The 18642-nt window shown below is 31.9% G+C and overlaps 1 protein-coding gene across 3 annotated transcripts in view; it reads left to right on the top strand.

Moving 5' to 3' along the window:
• The window catches only part of LOC143047997 (uncharacterized), a 184530-nt gene that overhangs the window by 55092 nt on the left and 110796 nt on the right, over positions 1-18642 (top strand). The window contains exons 1-4 of one of the 3 annotated variants that reach the window (XM_076221400.1): positions 4907-4981; positions 14543-14744; positions 17104-17206; positions 18468-18558. In XM_076221400.1, the coding sequence (XP_076077515.1) occupies positions 4922-4981; positions 14543-14744; positions 17104-17206; positions 18468-18558 (456 nt within the window). In that variant the 5' untranslated portion in view covers positions 4907-4921. Of the gene's footprint in view, positions 1-4906; positions 4982-11826; positions 11881-14542; positions 14745-17103; positions 17207-18467; positions 18559-18642 lie in introns of those variants that run through there. The other 2 variants (XM_076221402.1, XM_076221399.1) reach the window with 2 other exon arrangements.

Raw genomic sequence — 18642 nt, 5'->3', positions numbered from 1 at the left:
TAATATGTTTATTATATATACAATTGGGGGGAAATACAGAATGAAGTCCATCTTGTTTGGCCATACTTGTTCCTGGTGATATTTACTGGTTTTATCTGCAAATTATTTTACAAAAGAAAATGTAAGGAAAAATGATACTGCTATCCATTTTGAAATTCAATAAAATCTATTAATAATTCATTACAAGTTTTTATCATTGCTGACTGATAAAAACCTAAATATAAGTAAACCATCTTTAGTCACAGTATGTTACAGAAATTGGCCATGAAAATCCTTGCTAAAAAAAAGTTAAAGAAACATAGTTTTACAGCAAATAAAAATAATATTTACTGTCAGTGTTGTGTGAAATGATTGCCTTTAGAAACCTATTTATAATTAAATTTTTTTATAGATGTAATAAAAAGAATGAATTTAATGGTCAGTTAAATTCAATATAAAAAATAATAAGCAAATATACTACATCTCACCATGACCTGAGATTAATCATTGATAAAATACCTGACCAAAAATAGTGGTAAATTATGACAGAAATGTGTTTTTCATATGAGAAATAATTTGTCTTTTGATATTTTGATTGTCATGTTGACATCTCAGCTTCAAACAAAATAAAACCAAGATGTATGGTGTTGTTGTTGAACTACTGTCATTTATAATTCGGTATGTGCATATTTAGGATTGGGAGAAAGAATTAATTAAATGTACACTTAAGATTGTATTTTTTTCTGAAGATAAACAAGTATTCTGAAACTTATTTTTGATCTTTGTAATGTCCACAGTGTACTCTAAAGCTTATGGTTTCTTTGTGATGCCCAAAATGAACAGAAACAATCTAGTTGTTAATGTCTGTGTCATTTTGGTCTCTTGTGGACAGTTGTCTCATTCGCAGTCATACCTCATCTTCTTTTTTTATATTATATTATCTATGTGATGTCCAAAATGTACACTAAAGTTTGTGTTATCTTTGTGATGTCCAAAATGTACATTTTTAAATTGTTATTTGGATGGAGGGTTGTCTCATTGGCACTCACACCACATCTTCCTATATCTACTAACAATCTTGTGTTACCTTTGTGATGTCCAAAATGTACACTAACAATCTGGTGTTACCTTTGTGATGTCAAAAATGAACACTTACAATCTGGTGTTATCTTTGTGATGTCCAAAATGTACACTAACAATCCTGTGTTTCCTTTGTGATGTCCAAAATGTACACTAACAATCTGGTGTTATCTTTGTGATGTCCAAAATGAACACTAACAATCCTGTGTTACCTTTGTGATGTCCAAAATGTACACTAACAATCTTGTGTTACCTTTGTGATGTCCAAAATATACACTGACAATCCTGTGTCACCTTTGTGATGTCCAAAATGAACAGTAACAATCTTGTGTTACCTTTGTGATGTCCAAAATGTACACTAACAATCTGGTGTTACCTTTGTGATGTCCAAAATGAACAGTAACAATCCTGTGTTACCTTTGTGATGTCCAAAATGAACACTAACAATCTGGTGTTATCTTTGTGATGTCCAAAATGTACACTAACAATTTTGTGTTACCTTTGCGATGTCCAAAATGTACACTAACAATCTGGTGTTATCTTTGTGATGTCCAAAATGAACACTAACAATCTTGTGTTACCTTTGTGATGTCCAAAATGTACACTAACACTCTGGTGTTACCTTTGTGATGTCAAAAATGAACACTTACAATCTGGTGTTATCTTTGTGATGTCCAAAATGTACACTAACAATCCTGTGTTACCTTTGTGATGTCCAAAATGTACACTAACAATCTGGTGTTACCTTTGTGATGTCCAAAATGAACACTTACAATCTGGTGTTATCTTTGTGATGTCCAATATGAACACTAACAATCCTGTGTTACCTTTGTGATGTCCAAAATGTACACTAACAATCTTGTGTTACCTTTGTGATGTCCAAAATGTACACTGACAATCCTGTGTTACATTTGTGATGTCCAAAATGAACAGTAACAATCTGGTGTTACCTTTGTGATGTCTAAAATGAACAGTAACAATCCTGTGTTACCTTTGTGATGTTCAAAATGAACACTAACAATCTGGTGTTATCTTTGTGATGTCCAAAATGTACACTAACAATTTTGTGTTACCTTTGTGATGTCCAAAATGTACACTAACAATCTGGTGTTATCTTTGTGATGTCCAAAATGAGCACTAACAATCTTGTGTTTTCTTTTGGATGTCCAAAATGTACATTAACAATCTTGTGTTTTCTTTGTGATGTCCAAAATGTACACTAACAATCTTGTGTTACCTTTGTGATGTCCAAAATGTACACTAACAATCTGGTGTTATCTTTGTGATATCCAAAATTTACACTAACAATTTTGTGTTACCTTTGTGATGTCCAAAATGTACACTAACAATCTGGTGTTATCTTTGTGATGTCCAAAATGAACACTAACAATCTTGTGTTTTCTTTGTGATGTCCAAAATGTACACTAACAATCTTGTGTTATCTTTGTGATATCCAAAATGTACACTAACAATCTTGTGTTACCTTTGTGATGTCCAAAATGTACACTAACAATCTTGTGTTACCTTTGTGATGGCCAAATTGTACACTAACAATCTTGTGTTACCTTTGTGGTGCCTAAAATGTACACTAACAATCTTGTGTTACCTTTGTGATGCCCAAAATGTACACTAACAATTTTGTGTTAACTTTGTGATGTCCAAAATGTACACTAATAATCTCGTGTTACCTTTGTGATGTCCAAAATGAACACTAACAATCTTGTGTTACCTTTGTGATGCCTAAAATGAACATTAAAGCTTTTGTTATGTCAGTGATATCTAAAATGTGTACTTAAGCTTATGTGTTATCTTTAAGGTGTCCAAATTCTTCACTGAAGCTGATGTTGTCTTTGTGATGTTTGAAATGTACACTAAAGCTTGTGTTAAATTATTCTTTAGATTTCCAAAATGTACACAATAGCTCCTTTCCTATCTTTTTGATGTCAAAAATTTACACTAAAGCTCATATGTTATCTTTGTGTTGTCTAAAGTATACATAAAAACATTTGTTTTTTTTGTGATGTCCAAAATGTACACGAAACTCATGTGTTATTTTTGTGATGTCCAAAATGTACACTTGAGCTTGTGTTATCTTTGTGATGTCTAACTTGAAAAATAAACAAATAGATTAAGAATAGTCATATGAATATTTACAAGTGTTATTTCTGTGGTATTATAACTTTCTTTAAATACATTGAAAATGATAAATAAAAACATGACAAAATATTGATAGATTGATGTTTTTCCAGTGTAAACATTGGTTTGATGACCTCCTAAAACCTTGTCCTTACTATCTTATTCTTATTAAATTGTAAACAATTGTGAGACTTTACTCTTTTAATGTTGTGGTATTTTGCACCTTTAAGCAAAAACTTGTGTGCTTTAATTTAGAATTGTTTGATCCTACACTTTAACCTTACAGGTTATAGTTGCATTATCAGATTGGCCTATAACTTTTAAAAAGGAAAACGATAATTTAATCTGACCTTGCCTCTTTACATAAGACTATAACAAATGTGTGATATGATTCATTTGACCCATAATTAAGTTGTAAAAAATAGGGAAAAAATAGAAAAGTGAAGGACTGTGTAATTCTGTATCTTGTATATGATAATAGTGTTAACAAATCATTGGTCAAGTTGTGTCCTAAAGAAATAAAAATATATATAATTTTTTTTTTCTAAACAACTTTTTCTGTGTTTTTTTTTACTCAATGGTGAACCAATTACACATAAGAATAAGGAGATGTTTCCAGTGAGGCAACTATAATCCACCATTATACCAAAATTAGAAAGTTATGCTTGCTCCATGCATTATGTGTCCTTTAAGCAATTTGTATAAAATAAACTGGACGAAAGGACAGGAAGTATGTTTTTTATTCTTTCAAAAAATCATGGGAAAAACGATATGGGCACATTTTTAAATTCTAATCTGTAGATGTTTGATCACAAATGTGAATAAGTGGACCCTGGTTCAGTAACATAGTCAATTCAGTGGTTTTCCATTGCATCATTGTTGGAGAGGCTTTTATCTTGAGTTGTCAAATTTGATGCTGCACTGAACACCCTGCTTTTATAATAAGAAGAACATTCTACTCAATTTAATTTTAGATATAAACAAAACAGTATTATATTTGTTAAAAGAGAAACAGTAATGATAAGGACTGAACATGTTTCAATGGAAACTGAACCTTTCTGACATTACAGATAAATATACCCCTTCACAATGCATTGCTTGAACAGTTAAATACTATTGTATATTGTTGAATAAATTAATTGGGTATTTAGGCTTAAGATTGACGAGGGTTTTAAATCTACAATAAAATCAGTGGGAAAAAGTAAATAAAAACAATAAGAACTAAGGATTAATTATGATAAAGCATGGTTTCCGGTAATTTCAAAGAAAATTAATGATTTGGGCGGGAGACAATATGTGTGATTTTCTACCGATAAGGTGAGAATTATGTTATAGGAACCTTTATTGTTAACAAGCGGTTTTACCGTAACTGTCCTACGCAGACCTTTGACCAGACACCTGATACCATTTGTTATAAAAGTTATACAAATTACGAACCGATATGGAAATAATCTTAACGTATCAAATCATCTGGAACCTTTCTCTTGTGTTTTAGTGGATCATTTTCTCTGATAAATCAACTATTGTTTATCAAAAACAATAAGTAAAAGTACTGTATAATAATTAATCATTGACAACGTGCCAATGAGACAGTTATTTGATTTTATAATTTGGTAATTTGTTTTATTTACTACCTCTGTTCTAGACAAACTAGTATTGGAGTAATATAGATTCTTTAAATAGGAATTATGTGATGTTTCTGATAAAGAAAAACTTTAAAAGCTGTATGTCAAAATTTACAGATACAAATGGATTATCTTATAATTGTTTTAGACCTGCTAGTGATGTAAGTAAGCTATATAAGTTTTGGTATAATGGAACACAAAAAAATTTGAAAACACAGAAAGGTTTTAAGGTGTCAAGTCTATCTGACAGGAGTCATCTGACCTTGACCTCTCTTCATGGTTCAATTTCTTAGTTACCGGTACTATGTGTATTATATTTGGTGTAGAAAATCTAAGGGAATCACAGAATACCTTTACCCCATTTTTGACAGGACTAATTATAGTATACAAATGTCCGGTGTCCGTCTGTCTGTCTCCCCAGCGTATTACATGTGGCAGAGTAACTTGAGTACAACATATCAAAATTTCATGAAACTTCACATAGTTGTTTCTTATGATGGTCAACAATCTGTACACATTTTGGTGAAAATAAGATTAAAACTTTTTGAGTTACTGGACTTTGTAACTAAAACAGGGGGGGGGGGGAGGTTTCACATGTTGCGCTGTATCTACAAAATGATTTATGGTTATTGCTTAAAACTCTACACACTTCTTACTTATATTAATCTAAAGATCTCTACACTTTTTGGTGATGATTCAAAATTTTGTTTTAGAGTTGTTGAGGTTTTTGTTAAAAAAGTTTTTTTTCACTTATCGCACTGTATCTCAAAAATGATTTATGATTATTGCTTAAAACTTTACACACTTCTTAGTTATATTAATTTAAAGATCTCTTTACTTTTGGTGATGATTCAAAATTTTATATTAGAGTTATCATTTTGTAAAAAAAAGGGGGAGGGTTTTACATGTCAAGTCTTATCTCAAAAACGATTTATGATAATTGCCTAAAACATTACACACCTCTTAGTTATATTAATCTTAAGATCTATATACTTTTTGGTGATGGTTCAAAATTTTATTTTAGAGTAATTGAGTTTTTTTGTAAAAAAAAAAAAGGGGGGGGGGGGTTCATGTGTCACGCAGTATCTCAGAAACTATTCATGATTATTGTATAAAAATTCACACACAAGACAACGTTGTATCATGGGCTCATGGCGCAGCTGTTTATTTTTTCATGCAATAAGTCCTCTCAGAGTTTGTCAATATATCATTGATTTAACATGGTATGATAAATTATGCAAGCAAGATATTTGACAGTGAGAAGAGATTTTTTTAATGGAGTCTTCATTGAGTTTGATTGTTGTTTACGTAATTAATTAATGCTTAGTCTTTGAATAATTTTGATTATTTGACTTGAAGATCTATTTGAATAAATTTTACCTGATCATTATGTTCATTAAAATACAGTTTGCAATTATGTCATTGAATCAATTGACTTGTTAACCTATATAAACCTTTGGATTTGGTTTTCTATAAATCATAGTAAACTTAAAAAAATGTAAACCATTTGCACTATATTTGATTGGAGAATTTTTACGACTAGGTCAGTGGCGGATCCAGGAGGTTCTAGGGGTTGGAACCCCCTTTTTTAGGACGATCAATGCATTTGAACGGAGAAATATGGGTGGATTCCCCTTTATCCTGGGTTGGGAGCCCCCTTTTTTAAATGGCTGGCTTGCACCTGTAGGTTGACATTTTCAGACTGACAGGGGTAATAGAGACCACTTGAAGATTTGGTGTAACTGATTTGTTGGAACTTATTTTGAAACCACTTTAAATTAATTTGGTGAACTGCTGTAATTATTTTAATGATTATGTATATAATGGTTGTCTTTTGACCTAATAAACAGAAGAAATCTATGCTTTTGTGATTCTTTATAATGCATAGATATCTCAGTGGATTTGATAGAAATATCTTAATTCATCTGCACTTATGTTTTGTTATATAAATCTATGTTCTATTATGTATAAATCTGTTGCAAATTGGTCATCTGAGGTTATTAGTTCTGACCTTTTCACCTGGTATAGTAGTACATAGGAATGATGATACTTAATTGCATCATCATAAAATACATGTCAATACTCTCCAATCCAGTGCTAATTTTGATAGGATACATGATGTTTTACCTGGAATTAAGGTATTCAAATAAACAGATACTTCTGTGCCAACTGATAAAGGGTAGGACTGTGTATTTTCATGGTGTCAGATTGTTATGCTAATCTTGCTGAGACTGGAATTTAAGCAATATGTTTGTTTTCATTAAAGTATTTTGGGTTTTGTAAACAATTTTATAAAACTTGGTCATATTTCTAATGATTCTAACAAATGAAGGTGCCTTGAAAGCATGTTTTTTACATATAGAATTATGGTGTAGTTTTAAAAATGTCAAATCATTGTGCTAGAATTTGATATGTGCTCTTGGTAATTTTGGTATTTATGAGAATTATTGTGTTGGAAACTAATGATTATGATGAGACCATTTAAGAGGCATTTGTTTAGGAGGAGATGTATCTCATCATCCACTACAGTGTCATCATCTGAGTCTGTAAGTTTTTACTCTAATTCTTATTCTCTGAAGAGACTGGATCTGTGAGTCAAAATTTTGTTCCACACATGGAAATAAAGCTCAATACTGACAAAATTTTTACCCAGAATATGATAGAAATTCAGGGAAATAGTCAAAAACTCCTTAATTTTTCACTGAAATTGCATGAAAACCTCTCAAGATTCATAACCATGAAAGTGATAGAAATTCGGGGAAATTGTCTAAAAATTTTTATTGTCTTCTGAAATTGCAGTAACAATAAACAAATGTCAAGAATTTTACCCAGAAAGTGATTGAAATTCAGGTAAATTGTCTAAAAGTTGTTATTGTTTTCTGAAATAGCATAGAAATAACTGTCAAGAATTACGTCAACAAAGTGATAGAAATTCAGGAAAAATGTCTAATACTTTTGAATTGTTCTCTGAAACTGCATGAAAATAATTTGTAGAAAGTGAAATTTAAACTGTTTCTTATTAAATCTTTAAAAGTGTTGTATTACAAAAAGTGACAATTTAGGTCGTTTGATTTTTCATTTCTATTGTTTAACATTTAAAAAATAATTAGTCATGTTTATGAAATTAAAATTTACATGGAAAAGTAAATAAATAAGAACAAAATAGTTAAGATGTGAAAGATTATGACTGGGGTAACATTTACCATAACAATAGTATTAGCAGGATTAACGACAGGTATTTATATCTATTATAATTAGCCTTAGATTGTGGAATTAGGCCATGCCTATGTCATTATTAATTTTAAGTAGATGTTTATAGACTTTTATACCCATTCAATTTCATACCCTATTCATTGTTCTGGTTGTCTTCATGCAATACTGTAAATTCTGAAATTTGAAATTTTGGCAAAGTTTTTGTAACAATGCTTATGACATTAAAATCAAATTCATTCTGTTTCCTTACACTTTTTGTTTTGTATGCAGCATTTCCTGGAATCTCATTTATTTTGTTGATAAGGTTGACAATGATATAATCTTTAAACAGTGTCTGATCCACACAAAAAAAAAGGGGGGGGGGGGGGTCCGAGGGTTGGTTCCCCCCCACTAATTTTGGATGATCAATGCATTTGAATGGGGACACATGGTTGAACCCCCTCCCTCTTTCTCCTGGATTGGGAACACCTTTTAAAAATGGCTGGATCAACCCCTGTCTTAGCACAACATTACCACATTGTTTGTCTCTGAAATTTCATGAAAACACCATAATTTTTGACTGAAATAAAGCAAAATAAAAATAAAAGGTAATAAAGCTTAATAATAAAGTTAACATGTAATTTATTATATTTGCCTTTATTTTGTTTATTAAAGATTGAATACTATATTTACTATGGCCCACATTTTGTTTATAATTTGACTTTTAATCCCTGATTTTATTGAGCCAGGGTACAACTGAGAAAGTGATACACATATAACTGTTGATTTTATTCTTACTTAACAACTAAATGATGGCTTAATGTCCATTTAATTTACAATTGATGATATTGATAACAATGATTTTAATGGAGAGATTGAACTCTTTGGTACAATCCAATACATTGTTTATTTGTTTTTAATTGAGATTTATGCTCATGTGGGTTATTTTATTTCTAATTTCATGGTATTAGAACTGTCCAATTATAAAATGATATTGACATCTAGGTTCAGATGACCTGATCAGGACGAAATTAGTTGATTTGTATTTAATTTAAATGTAACACATGATAAAATGTTATATAACTAAATAATAATATATTTAGAAATGGAATTAAAAATATAATAGAAAACTAAACAGAAATTAAAATGAATGAAAATGAACCAAAATGAACTCAACAGTACCACAGTGATATTGTTTTTTTTTTTCAAAACTACCTCTACCCTTTTTTATTGGGAAAATATGCGTAATTTTCATCAAATTGGGAAATTTAGAATAAACCATGAATTTGACTGAAACTTCAATTTACAGACCCCCTTTCAAGAGACAAACCCTGCTTTGAAATAAGACCCCTTTTTGTCAGTAATGATACAAATAGACCCTCAAATCTGCACATATAGTCATTATGGTCATGAAAAATATATAAATGAGTGTTTTTCAGTTTGTATTCATGCACAATTACTACTGAAACTGCACTGTTTGGGAAAAAAGTTGTTTTTTTTGGGAATAATTTTAAGCCTTTTTTTTTCAAATTGGGATTTTTCTCCAGGGGAAAAAGCCTTTATTCTCCACTAATTTAAGGCAAACAACATCACTGGACTACCAAATTGTACTTGGCATTTATTAAAGAAATTGATTTGATGTTTGATGAATAATTGTCTTTACAGGGCAGACACAGTTCAGAAACAACCTCTGATAGTTTGCTCCCGTCAGGTGTGGGAGTTTTTGGGTTCATGAATTAGTAACTAAAGAATCTGAATTTGTTCTGTAAAAAAAATGTTTAAAGTAGTCAGGTGATTTGTTCCTGCCATGCTCCTAAGACTTTAACTTTAAATGTCCTATTGTATGGTCTATCCAGTATAGTCAGTGCTCGGTGTATGTCATGCTACTGGACTGTTAGTCCCCTATGGTATGGTCTATCCAGTGGTCGCTGCTTGGTGTTTGCCATGCTGCTGCACTATTTCTCCTCTAGGGTATTGTCTATCTAGTCGTTTGTGCTTTATTTCTGCCATTCTGCTGGACTGTTACTCCCCTTAGTAGGCTATGGTTTATCCAGTATTTGCTGCTTGGTGATTGTTATGCCCCTAGGCTATGGTTTGTTCAGTATTTGCTGCTTGGTGATTGTCATGCTGATGGACTGTTATGCCCCTAGGCTATGGTTTATCCAGTATTTGCTGCTTGGTGATTGTCATGCTGCTGAACTGATATGCCCCTAGGCTATGGTTTGTCCAGTAGTCGCTTCTTGGTGTATGTCATGCTACTGGACTATTACTCCTCTATGGTATGGTCTATCCAGTGGTCGCTGCTTGGTGTTTGCCATGCTGCTGCACTATTTCTCCTCTAGGGTATTGTCTATCTAGTCGTTTGTGCTTTATTTCTGCCATTCTGTTGGACTGTTACTCCCCTAGGCTATGGTTTATCCAGTATTTGCTGCTTGGTGATTGTTATGCCCCTAGGTTATGGTTTGTTCAGTATTTGCTGCTTGGTGATTGTCATGCTGCTGAACTGTTATGCCCCTAGGCTATGGTTTATCCAGTATTTGCTGCTTGGTGATTGTCATGCTGCTGAACTGATATGCCCCTAGGCTATGGTTTGTCCAGTAGTCGCTTCTTGGTGTATGTCATGCTACTGGACTGTTACTCCTCTATGGTATGGTCTATCCAGTGGTCGCTGCTTGGTGTTTGCCATGCTGCTGCACTATTTCTCCTCTGGGGTATGTCTATCTAGTCGTTTGTGCTTTATTTCTGCCATTCTGTTGGACTGTTACTCCCCTAGGCTATGGTTTATCCAGTATTTGCTGCTTGGTGATTGTTATGCCCCTAGGCTATGGTTTGTTCAGTATTTGCTGCTTGGTGATTGTCATGCTGCTGAACTGTTATGCCCCTAGGCTATGGTTTATCAAGTATTTGCTGCTTGGTGATTGTCATGCTGCTGAACTGATATGCCCCTAGGCTATGGTTTGTCCAGTAGTCGCTTCTTGGTGTATGTCATGCTACTGGACTATTACTCCTCTATGGTATGGTCTATCCAGTGGTCGCTGCTTGGTGTTTGCCATGCTGCTGCACTATTTCTCCTCTAGGGTATTGTCTATCCAGTGGTCGCTGCTCGGTATTTGCCATGCTGCTGCACTATTTCTCCTCTAGGGTATTGTCTATCTAGTCGTTTGTGCTTTATTTCTGCCATTCTGCTGGACTGTTACTCCCCTAGGCTATGGTTTGTTTCCTAGTTGCTGCTTGGTGTTGGTCATGCTGCTGGGCTATTACTCCTCTATGGTATGGTCTGTCCAGTAGCCAGTGCTTTATTATTCCTGCCATGATGCTTGTCAGTTTACTCCCTCATGGTATGGTCTTTTCAGTAGTCAGACTGCTTTGTTACTGCCATGCAGCTTAACTGTTACACCCCTATGGTATGGTATAGCTTTAATCACTGTTTTAGTTTTAGCTGAGTTCCATGTTGCTGTGCTGTAACTCCCTAAGGTTATTGTCTGCCCAGAAGTCAGTGCTTTGGTAGTTCCATGTTGTTTGACTGTTACTACCCAGAAAAGTACTTTGAATACAGAAAGCAGATTTTATAACAACACAATAGCGCCTAGGGGGTTGTTCAACATAGTACTCAAGTTCTGTATTTTCACACTGAAATGTTGATACCCTGCTTACTACCTATAAGTGTATACAATTGTAATAATTTAAGATAAACATTTTGATATAATCAGTTATAACCTATTTTTGTGATTAGGTAAGATTTTTGATAATTAATCTGATTATATTTACCACTATAAAGTTATTAACACTATAGGTATTAATAAGATTAGGAGGCCTAGACTTTTGCTGAATGTCAAGATCTTTGAAGTGCTTCACACTTGTGAAAAAGGTTTAAATTATAATATATATATAATATGAGTTGTTGTGTTCTGTGAGTTCCTGGACTTAGAATAAAATTTGATATTTGAAAGATTTTTTGAAAGTGATTGGCACTTTTTTTATATCATTTTCTAAAACAGGATTATCACAAGTTGGAATTTTATATCTTTCTTCATTACAGGTAGGCTTGTTAGCATAGGAAATAGGGAAGCGCCATGCAAAAATAGCCCATTCTCATTTTAAAATAAAAAGGTTTTTTTTCTTTTTGTTTCACATACTTATGAACCAACTTTGCAGAAACTAAATTTCCCACACATAAATTGATTTTGAGGGAACTATTTGTATCATTGAGGTAAGAATATTCATAAATAGAAAATTGCAGAGTTAACCATCAACTGCAGACATATGGTAATTATTTTTTTGTCATCTGAATTTAAAGCCAACTTGCCAATATACACTGTATCTTCAAAAAATGTCCGCCTTAAAGTGGTTTGCAGTTCACGAATACATGTATGCAATCTATTTTAATTGACTTCTGACTTTTCTAAATCAGTGACTTATTTTTCATGGACAATTATTCTATATCAGACTGCTGAATAAAGGCTTGTTTAGTCTGTGTTTTTCCCCCCTCCAAAATTGAACCTGCCAGGCAGGGGTGTGGACTTTAGAGTACAATAAGTGAGAAATAAAATCTAAAAGGAAAGAAGAGTATTTAAAACTGATAAATTATTTTTTCTACCTCCCACTTATTTTAAAATGTCGCTACTTTAGGGGAGAGTCCACAAAATGACCCATCCTGATACTAAGGTACTGTCTATTGATTGGATTATCTTTTTATTTATTTACTTTAATATGTTGTCATTTCAAATTATTTGTTGGAAAAGCTGTATTATGTTTTATTCTAAAGTAATAGGCAAATCTTTGCCATAATTTTTATAATAAAAACATTGTCCCTTGGAAAAACTAGATACAGAATAATGTATATATGAGAATTGCCTCTATTTGATTTACAGGGTTATTGTTTGAATATTGGTGAAAATTGTCCAGAGTAGATTTTTTTATTGCACTAGATATTCTACAATAAATACTATACACCAATATTCATCTAATAACCCATGTCTAGTATAGCATTAGGCTTGAAAAACTTAAAAGAATATTTATGTCTCTGATGACACTAGTCTACTTAAATTTGAAGCTTTATTTGCATTAGTGCAATATGATATATTATTGCATGCTAATTTTTGGTTAAGTTTTGCCAGAGACGTATGTATGTCTTTGGTTCTGCATAAATTTATTGAGCTATACTTTAATGTAAGTAATGGTTTTATCTACAGGTTTATTATCTGATATAGACAAAAATTATCATTTATTACATTGGGTGGAGTGGTCAACTGAATTATGATTGACCCAATGACCAGTAGCTGATGTCATTATTTCAGTGGACCAAAATATCTAGGAATGCCTTCCATCATCCCTATACATTGACCACTATCTGATGGTCATTATTTTAGTGGACAAAAATATCTAGGAATGCCTTCCGTCATCCCTATACATTAACCAGGGGACAATATTAATATTTCTAAAGTTGGCATAGAGAGTGAATTCCATCACCTTAATTTATAAAAGTCCACCTGTGATTCCTTCTGAAGGTAATCTTCAATAAGACAATGCTGTCACTGGGTACAGCTGGTAATGGGTACAGCTGGTAATAAGTTTGACAAAATATATTAAAGGATACTGTATCAGTTTACAGAAGGTAATAAATATGAAACCTGGATACCAAGAAGTAAGATTGTGACGTCCATTTTCACTGAACTAGTACACAATTTTAATTAGGGGCCAGCTGAGGACCACCTCCGGGTGCAGGATTTTCTCGCTGTGAAGAAGACCCATTGGTGGCCTTTTGGCTCTTTTCTGCTCTTTGGTCGGGTGTTGTCTCTTCGACATATTCCCCATTTCCATTCTCAATTTTATTTTATACCAAGATGTAATGGTACTTAATAAAGGATACTAGAGGCTTTCTATATTTTATAAAATTAAGGCAGAACTTTATGAGAAACATCCTGTTTTATCAGGTAGCACTTTTATTGTAATGATGTTCTGGACAGGGCATTAGTAATGGTCAAAGCATACATGTCTTTGGTACATTAATTCAATGTATTATACACAGGAAAAAATGTGATGACTTAAAAGCCTTGTAGAGACTTTGTTATTGACTTAGGAAAGGACCGACTAACAGTGAGCGTACAAACAGTGGATGTTTGTGTCTGGTTTATCAGTGGACAATCATAACATTATTGTAATAGATGATAGCAAGGACATTCATCTGTATAAATAGAGTACAGTGCGTAGGAGTGCAATGAAAAATTGGTTCATGGATGAAAACTTAGTCTGGTTTATGTACATAACAATAAACCATGAAGTAGATCATGATGATGGTTGATTTTATGTTTTTCAATTTGTATTATTACGGCCTTCAACATTGAGAAAAACCCTTTCTGTATAGTCATTTATCCATTTCTATTTAATAGGCTCAAGTCTGTAAACTTATCCAAATAAACAAAAGTTGGTATATATCATTTATTCTAATGAATAACTTATATACAATATCATGTCATGATTCTATCCTTTGTTTGAGCACTCTCCCTGACCATGTTTTATTCTCTTTACAGTTGAGTGGTGAGGATGGAATTGGGATAGCAGATTTATTGACTCAGGCCACCATGGACCAGAGAATCAACAGCTATCGTCTGATTATGGCCTCTACAAGAGCCATACTGGACTCGGACGGTAGCTCTGGATCGCCATGTGTGGATCCTGATTTAGACGATGTGTTTGAAGAGCTTGGTTTACAGAACGATCAAGAAGAAGAAGGTAATGTGCAGGAGCCAGAAAACTTAATTATGTTTTTATTTCAAGAGCAATGAGTTGCAAACATAGAAAATACTCATAACTTTAAAATATTTCATTATTTCAATTTAACTTACAATCAATACCCATTGTCATTTTATTCTTTTATTTCCTTCCCTTGAAGTAGCACTGATCAAACAATATTGGTCAATTTGTCCATTAGTCCACCAGTCCTTAAGTCTGTCAATCTGTCAGTTATTTTTATTTCCAGATGCTAATTCCAATACTTTTTATCTGATTGAACCAAACATGATGGTCATTAATTATTGGAGGAATATCCCTATTAATCTTCAGGGGTCGGTACAACCAAGGTCATCACAATTTCAAAAATAGGCTGACAAGTACATGTATGCAAATGATGTCTTTTCAGATACTTAATCAAATACTACATCATACTTTGACAAAATAAAATATGGTCACATATAATAATAATAGTAAGATTCCCTTTGATTTTGAAGTCACCACACCTTGGGTCAAGGTCAAAGTTACTAAAAAAAGACTTTTGAAACACAATATTACAGTACTACTTAAAATCATAACCAAAAGAATCAAATCGAAAGTAAAAATAAAAAAACAATGCCATCAGGTCATTATTAATTTTTGCCCAGGAATATGTTTTGGCAAATAAGTTTCGGTTGACTATGGTAACTTTAAACATTTTTTTTTATAGATGTACATTTTATGTATATAGAAGTACTTAACTTAAAATTGCTTTATTTTTGTAATAACATAAATTTTAAGTTATCTTAATAATTACTGAACTGTAATGTTAACAGTTCTATGTAAAATATACTGTTTTAATTGAATGCCATGAGCTGGATTATTGAATAAGGTAAAAAGAAGTGATTTAATAGTAAATACCATAGATAGAAATCTTTGATGTTATCGTGAATGAATCTTTATTTACAGTTTTTTACTCTTTAAGAAAAAACTTTTACAACAAAGGATTATTTTAACTGACTGCATAACAACTGAATAGTAAATAAGATATGGGTGTGCATAATTTGACTATTATAGTATCATTTTTACAATAAAATATTCTGTTTTATTGTGGACGTGATATTCCCAGTAGGCTGATGTTTATCGTATAAACTATAGACAAGTATTAAGATGTAAAGTGTCACCTTTTATGGGTATGAGGGCATTTATTAACACCCACATTTTTTTTATCAACTGACTTACTTTTCATTGAAAACATAAGGTTGTCATTATTTGCAGCCTGAACTAGTTCTCATAAATTGCTGGACTTTTTCCCCAAAAAATCAAAACAAAACCTAAAACTTATATCATTGTTCTTAAATTTTTCGCTGCACTCTGATATTCACAGAAATATGATATATATGATTGAAAATTATGATTTTTAAAAGACAATTTTAAAAAATATTTGCAAATATTAGTTGTCCCCTTCTTTTGACTGTCATACATTAATGCTGTTTTCTTTCAATGAATGATGTTATGAGCTGTAAAAAGACGATCAGTGACTAGAAAATGTATTTGTTACATATTTGATATATTTCAGATTTGTTTTAGTTTAAAAGATAGATTGTGTTGTCTTTGCAAAATTAAGTATAAGTAAATAAATAGGTTATTTCATAATTGAAAACAGAAGATATTAATTTTGTCACTGGGAACATCACACATCTATATTAAACTGCTTCAAGTTTGCCTTAAATTGAAAATTTATAAAGAAAACACAAAAACTTGAAAATGACAATTTTATTGAAAAATGACTGATGCTTCTTTAACCCTTTCCTCCATAATGACGCCTTTTGACGCCACCCCCTTTACTCCATAATGAGCCTTTTGACGCATGTGTAGTACCTCAGTTGAAATGCTATGAGTATGAAATGTCTTCAACAGCATAAATAAAATTTGTATTCAATATGAAAAGGATATTCATAAGAATATCTGTATAAAATTTGTTTGATGAAATATTTGTATTTAGCAATGCATTGATACTTTAAACCTGATGACTTTTTTTATTGAAAAAATCCTATGCGAATCAACTATTTAAAAAAAAAATGCCATGGAGGAAAGGGATAATGGTCTGTAGCAAATATTTCAGGAATATTCAGAACGATACAAGTAACATACAACTTATCAACCAATGAAATTTAAGAAGACCTATGCTTTATGAAGCCTTAATTCAAATCCCTTAATCCCCAGTGATTATAGTTACACTTTCTGGTAAAATATAATCTAAAACAAATTGAAAAATTGGGGTAACCACTTTTTATGTATACAATAATGTTGAATAACTATGGAAATTGTGTTAGTTGAATTTACAGTAATGTTCATCCAATTTTTTCTTCATTTTCTTTAGAAGACGATCCACGTTATGATGTGGTGAATGATTTACAGAAAACTGAGCGGGAATACTGTCGTCTGCTGAGGAGTATACTGAATACATATGGTGAACCACTCAGGTATCTTTATATAAATTAGGAAATATTGATGGGGTTTGGTATTAGCAGGGCACTACTTCCTATGATTGTTGTCCATAAGGGTATTACCATTGCCGTCGACACGATTGTCTTCTGTCTCTTAATTGACAAGTTGTAGGTCTTCAGAATTCACATGTGACACAGGGAAGAATGAGTTATCTCCCATAGTACAAGTTTATAGCATACTGCTACATCAATGAAAATCCCAACCGCATTTAAGTGAAATTTTATCACAATTTTTTAATATTCTACTTTGATACCAGAACATATACAATTGACTGATTAAAAATGTTCAATGTTGAAAACTATAGGATAATTTTTTGATACTTTATTGGATTTCTGTCTCATAGACACTTCTTCTATTATTATTTATAACAGATTATTTCTTTATTTTATAAGTGTATTCTGCTATATTCAAAACATATATGTTTTACTGAATAAGAGATCAGTTTTGGTTTTTTTTATGTAAAATTCGTAAGTTAACGCTTAGATGAGGTTTGAACGGTTTGTTTTAAGAGAGACTTATTTACAAACATTAAATATATATTTGTAACTAGTTATAAGCAATTTAGAGTTATCTCCCATGGAATATAGATTTCATTTTTAATGCTATAAATGTAGAAAGTAATTTTTAGTATTTATGTAAAACAAATTAAGTGCTGCGATTTTACTCATTATAGACTTGTGTGATTTGTTATAAATTTACACAATTAAGGTAAATTCATAACATTACATTACCAATCTAGGTAAATACCTTTATTTAGCTGATAAGATATGTGATCGCCGCGATATAGCCTTTTTGTGCTAATGCGGCGTAAAGCAACAAACAATCAATCAATCGATAAGATATGTAATTCATCATAGTATGCCTATATTTCATTATTTATATATTTGTTGTCATTCTCCACCAATGATTCAATGATTCAATTTACCACTTTTGGTCAACATACAGCCTTCAACAATGAACAAATCCCATACTTCATAGTCAGCTATATAAGGCCACAAAATGACAAACGTAAAACAGTTCAAACAAGAAATTAACTGCCTATTATTATATGAGAAAGTTGAATTAAATTGATAGTATTCAGGAACGAATTGAATGAGATCAGAATGTCTTTTGAGCTTATGTGTTTTATATTTATTTAAATATTTATTGTTTTTCCAGTCTACAACTTTTATAAATTCAAAGTATGTATGATTTGATTTTCTTTAGTCTATATAATGTTTACATATGTATTTGTAGGAAATTTTCCTCCTTAACAGCAGAAGATCACAAAGTTTTATTTGTTGGTATAGAACCTATCCTCTCCATCAGTGCCATGTTAACTTCTAAAGTAAGTACACAATACACATCCTTTATACATACACAATCTGACTGCCACCGGAAAACAATGCTTTTTGGGATATAGTCAGATGGC

This window comes from Mytilus galloprovincialis, chromosome 10 (assembly GCF_965363235.1).
Source record: "Mytilus galloprovincialis chromosome 10, xbMytGall1.hap1.1, whole genome shotgun sequence".
Classification (NCBI taxonomy): domain Eukaryota; kingdom Metazoa; phylum Mollusca; class Bivalvia; order Mytilida; family Mytilidae; genus Mytilus; species Mytilus galloprovincialis.
The sequence above is the reverse complement of the archived record's forward strand: the minus strand, read 5'-3'. Positions and strand labels throughout refer to the sequence as shown.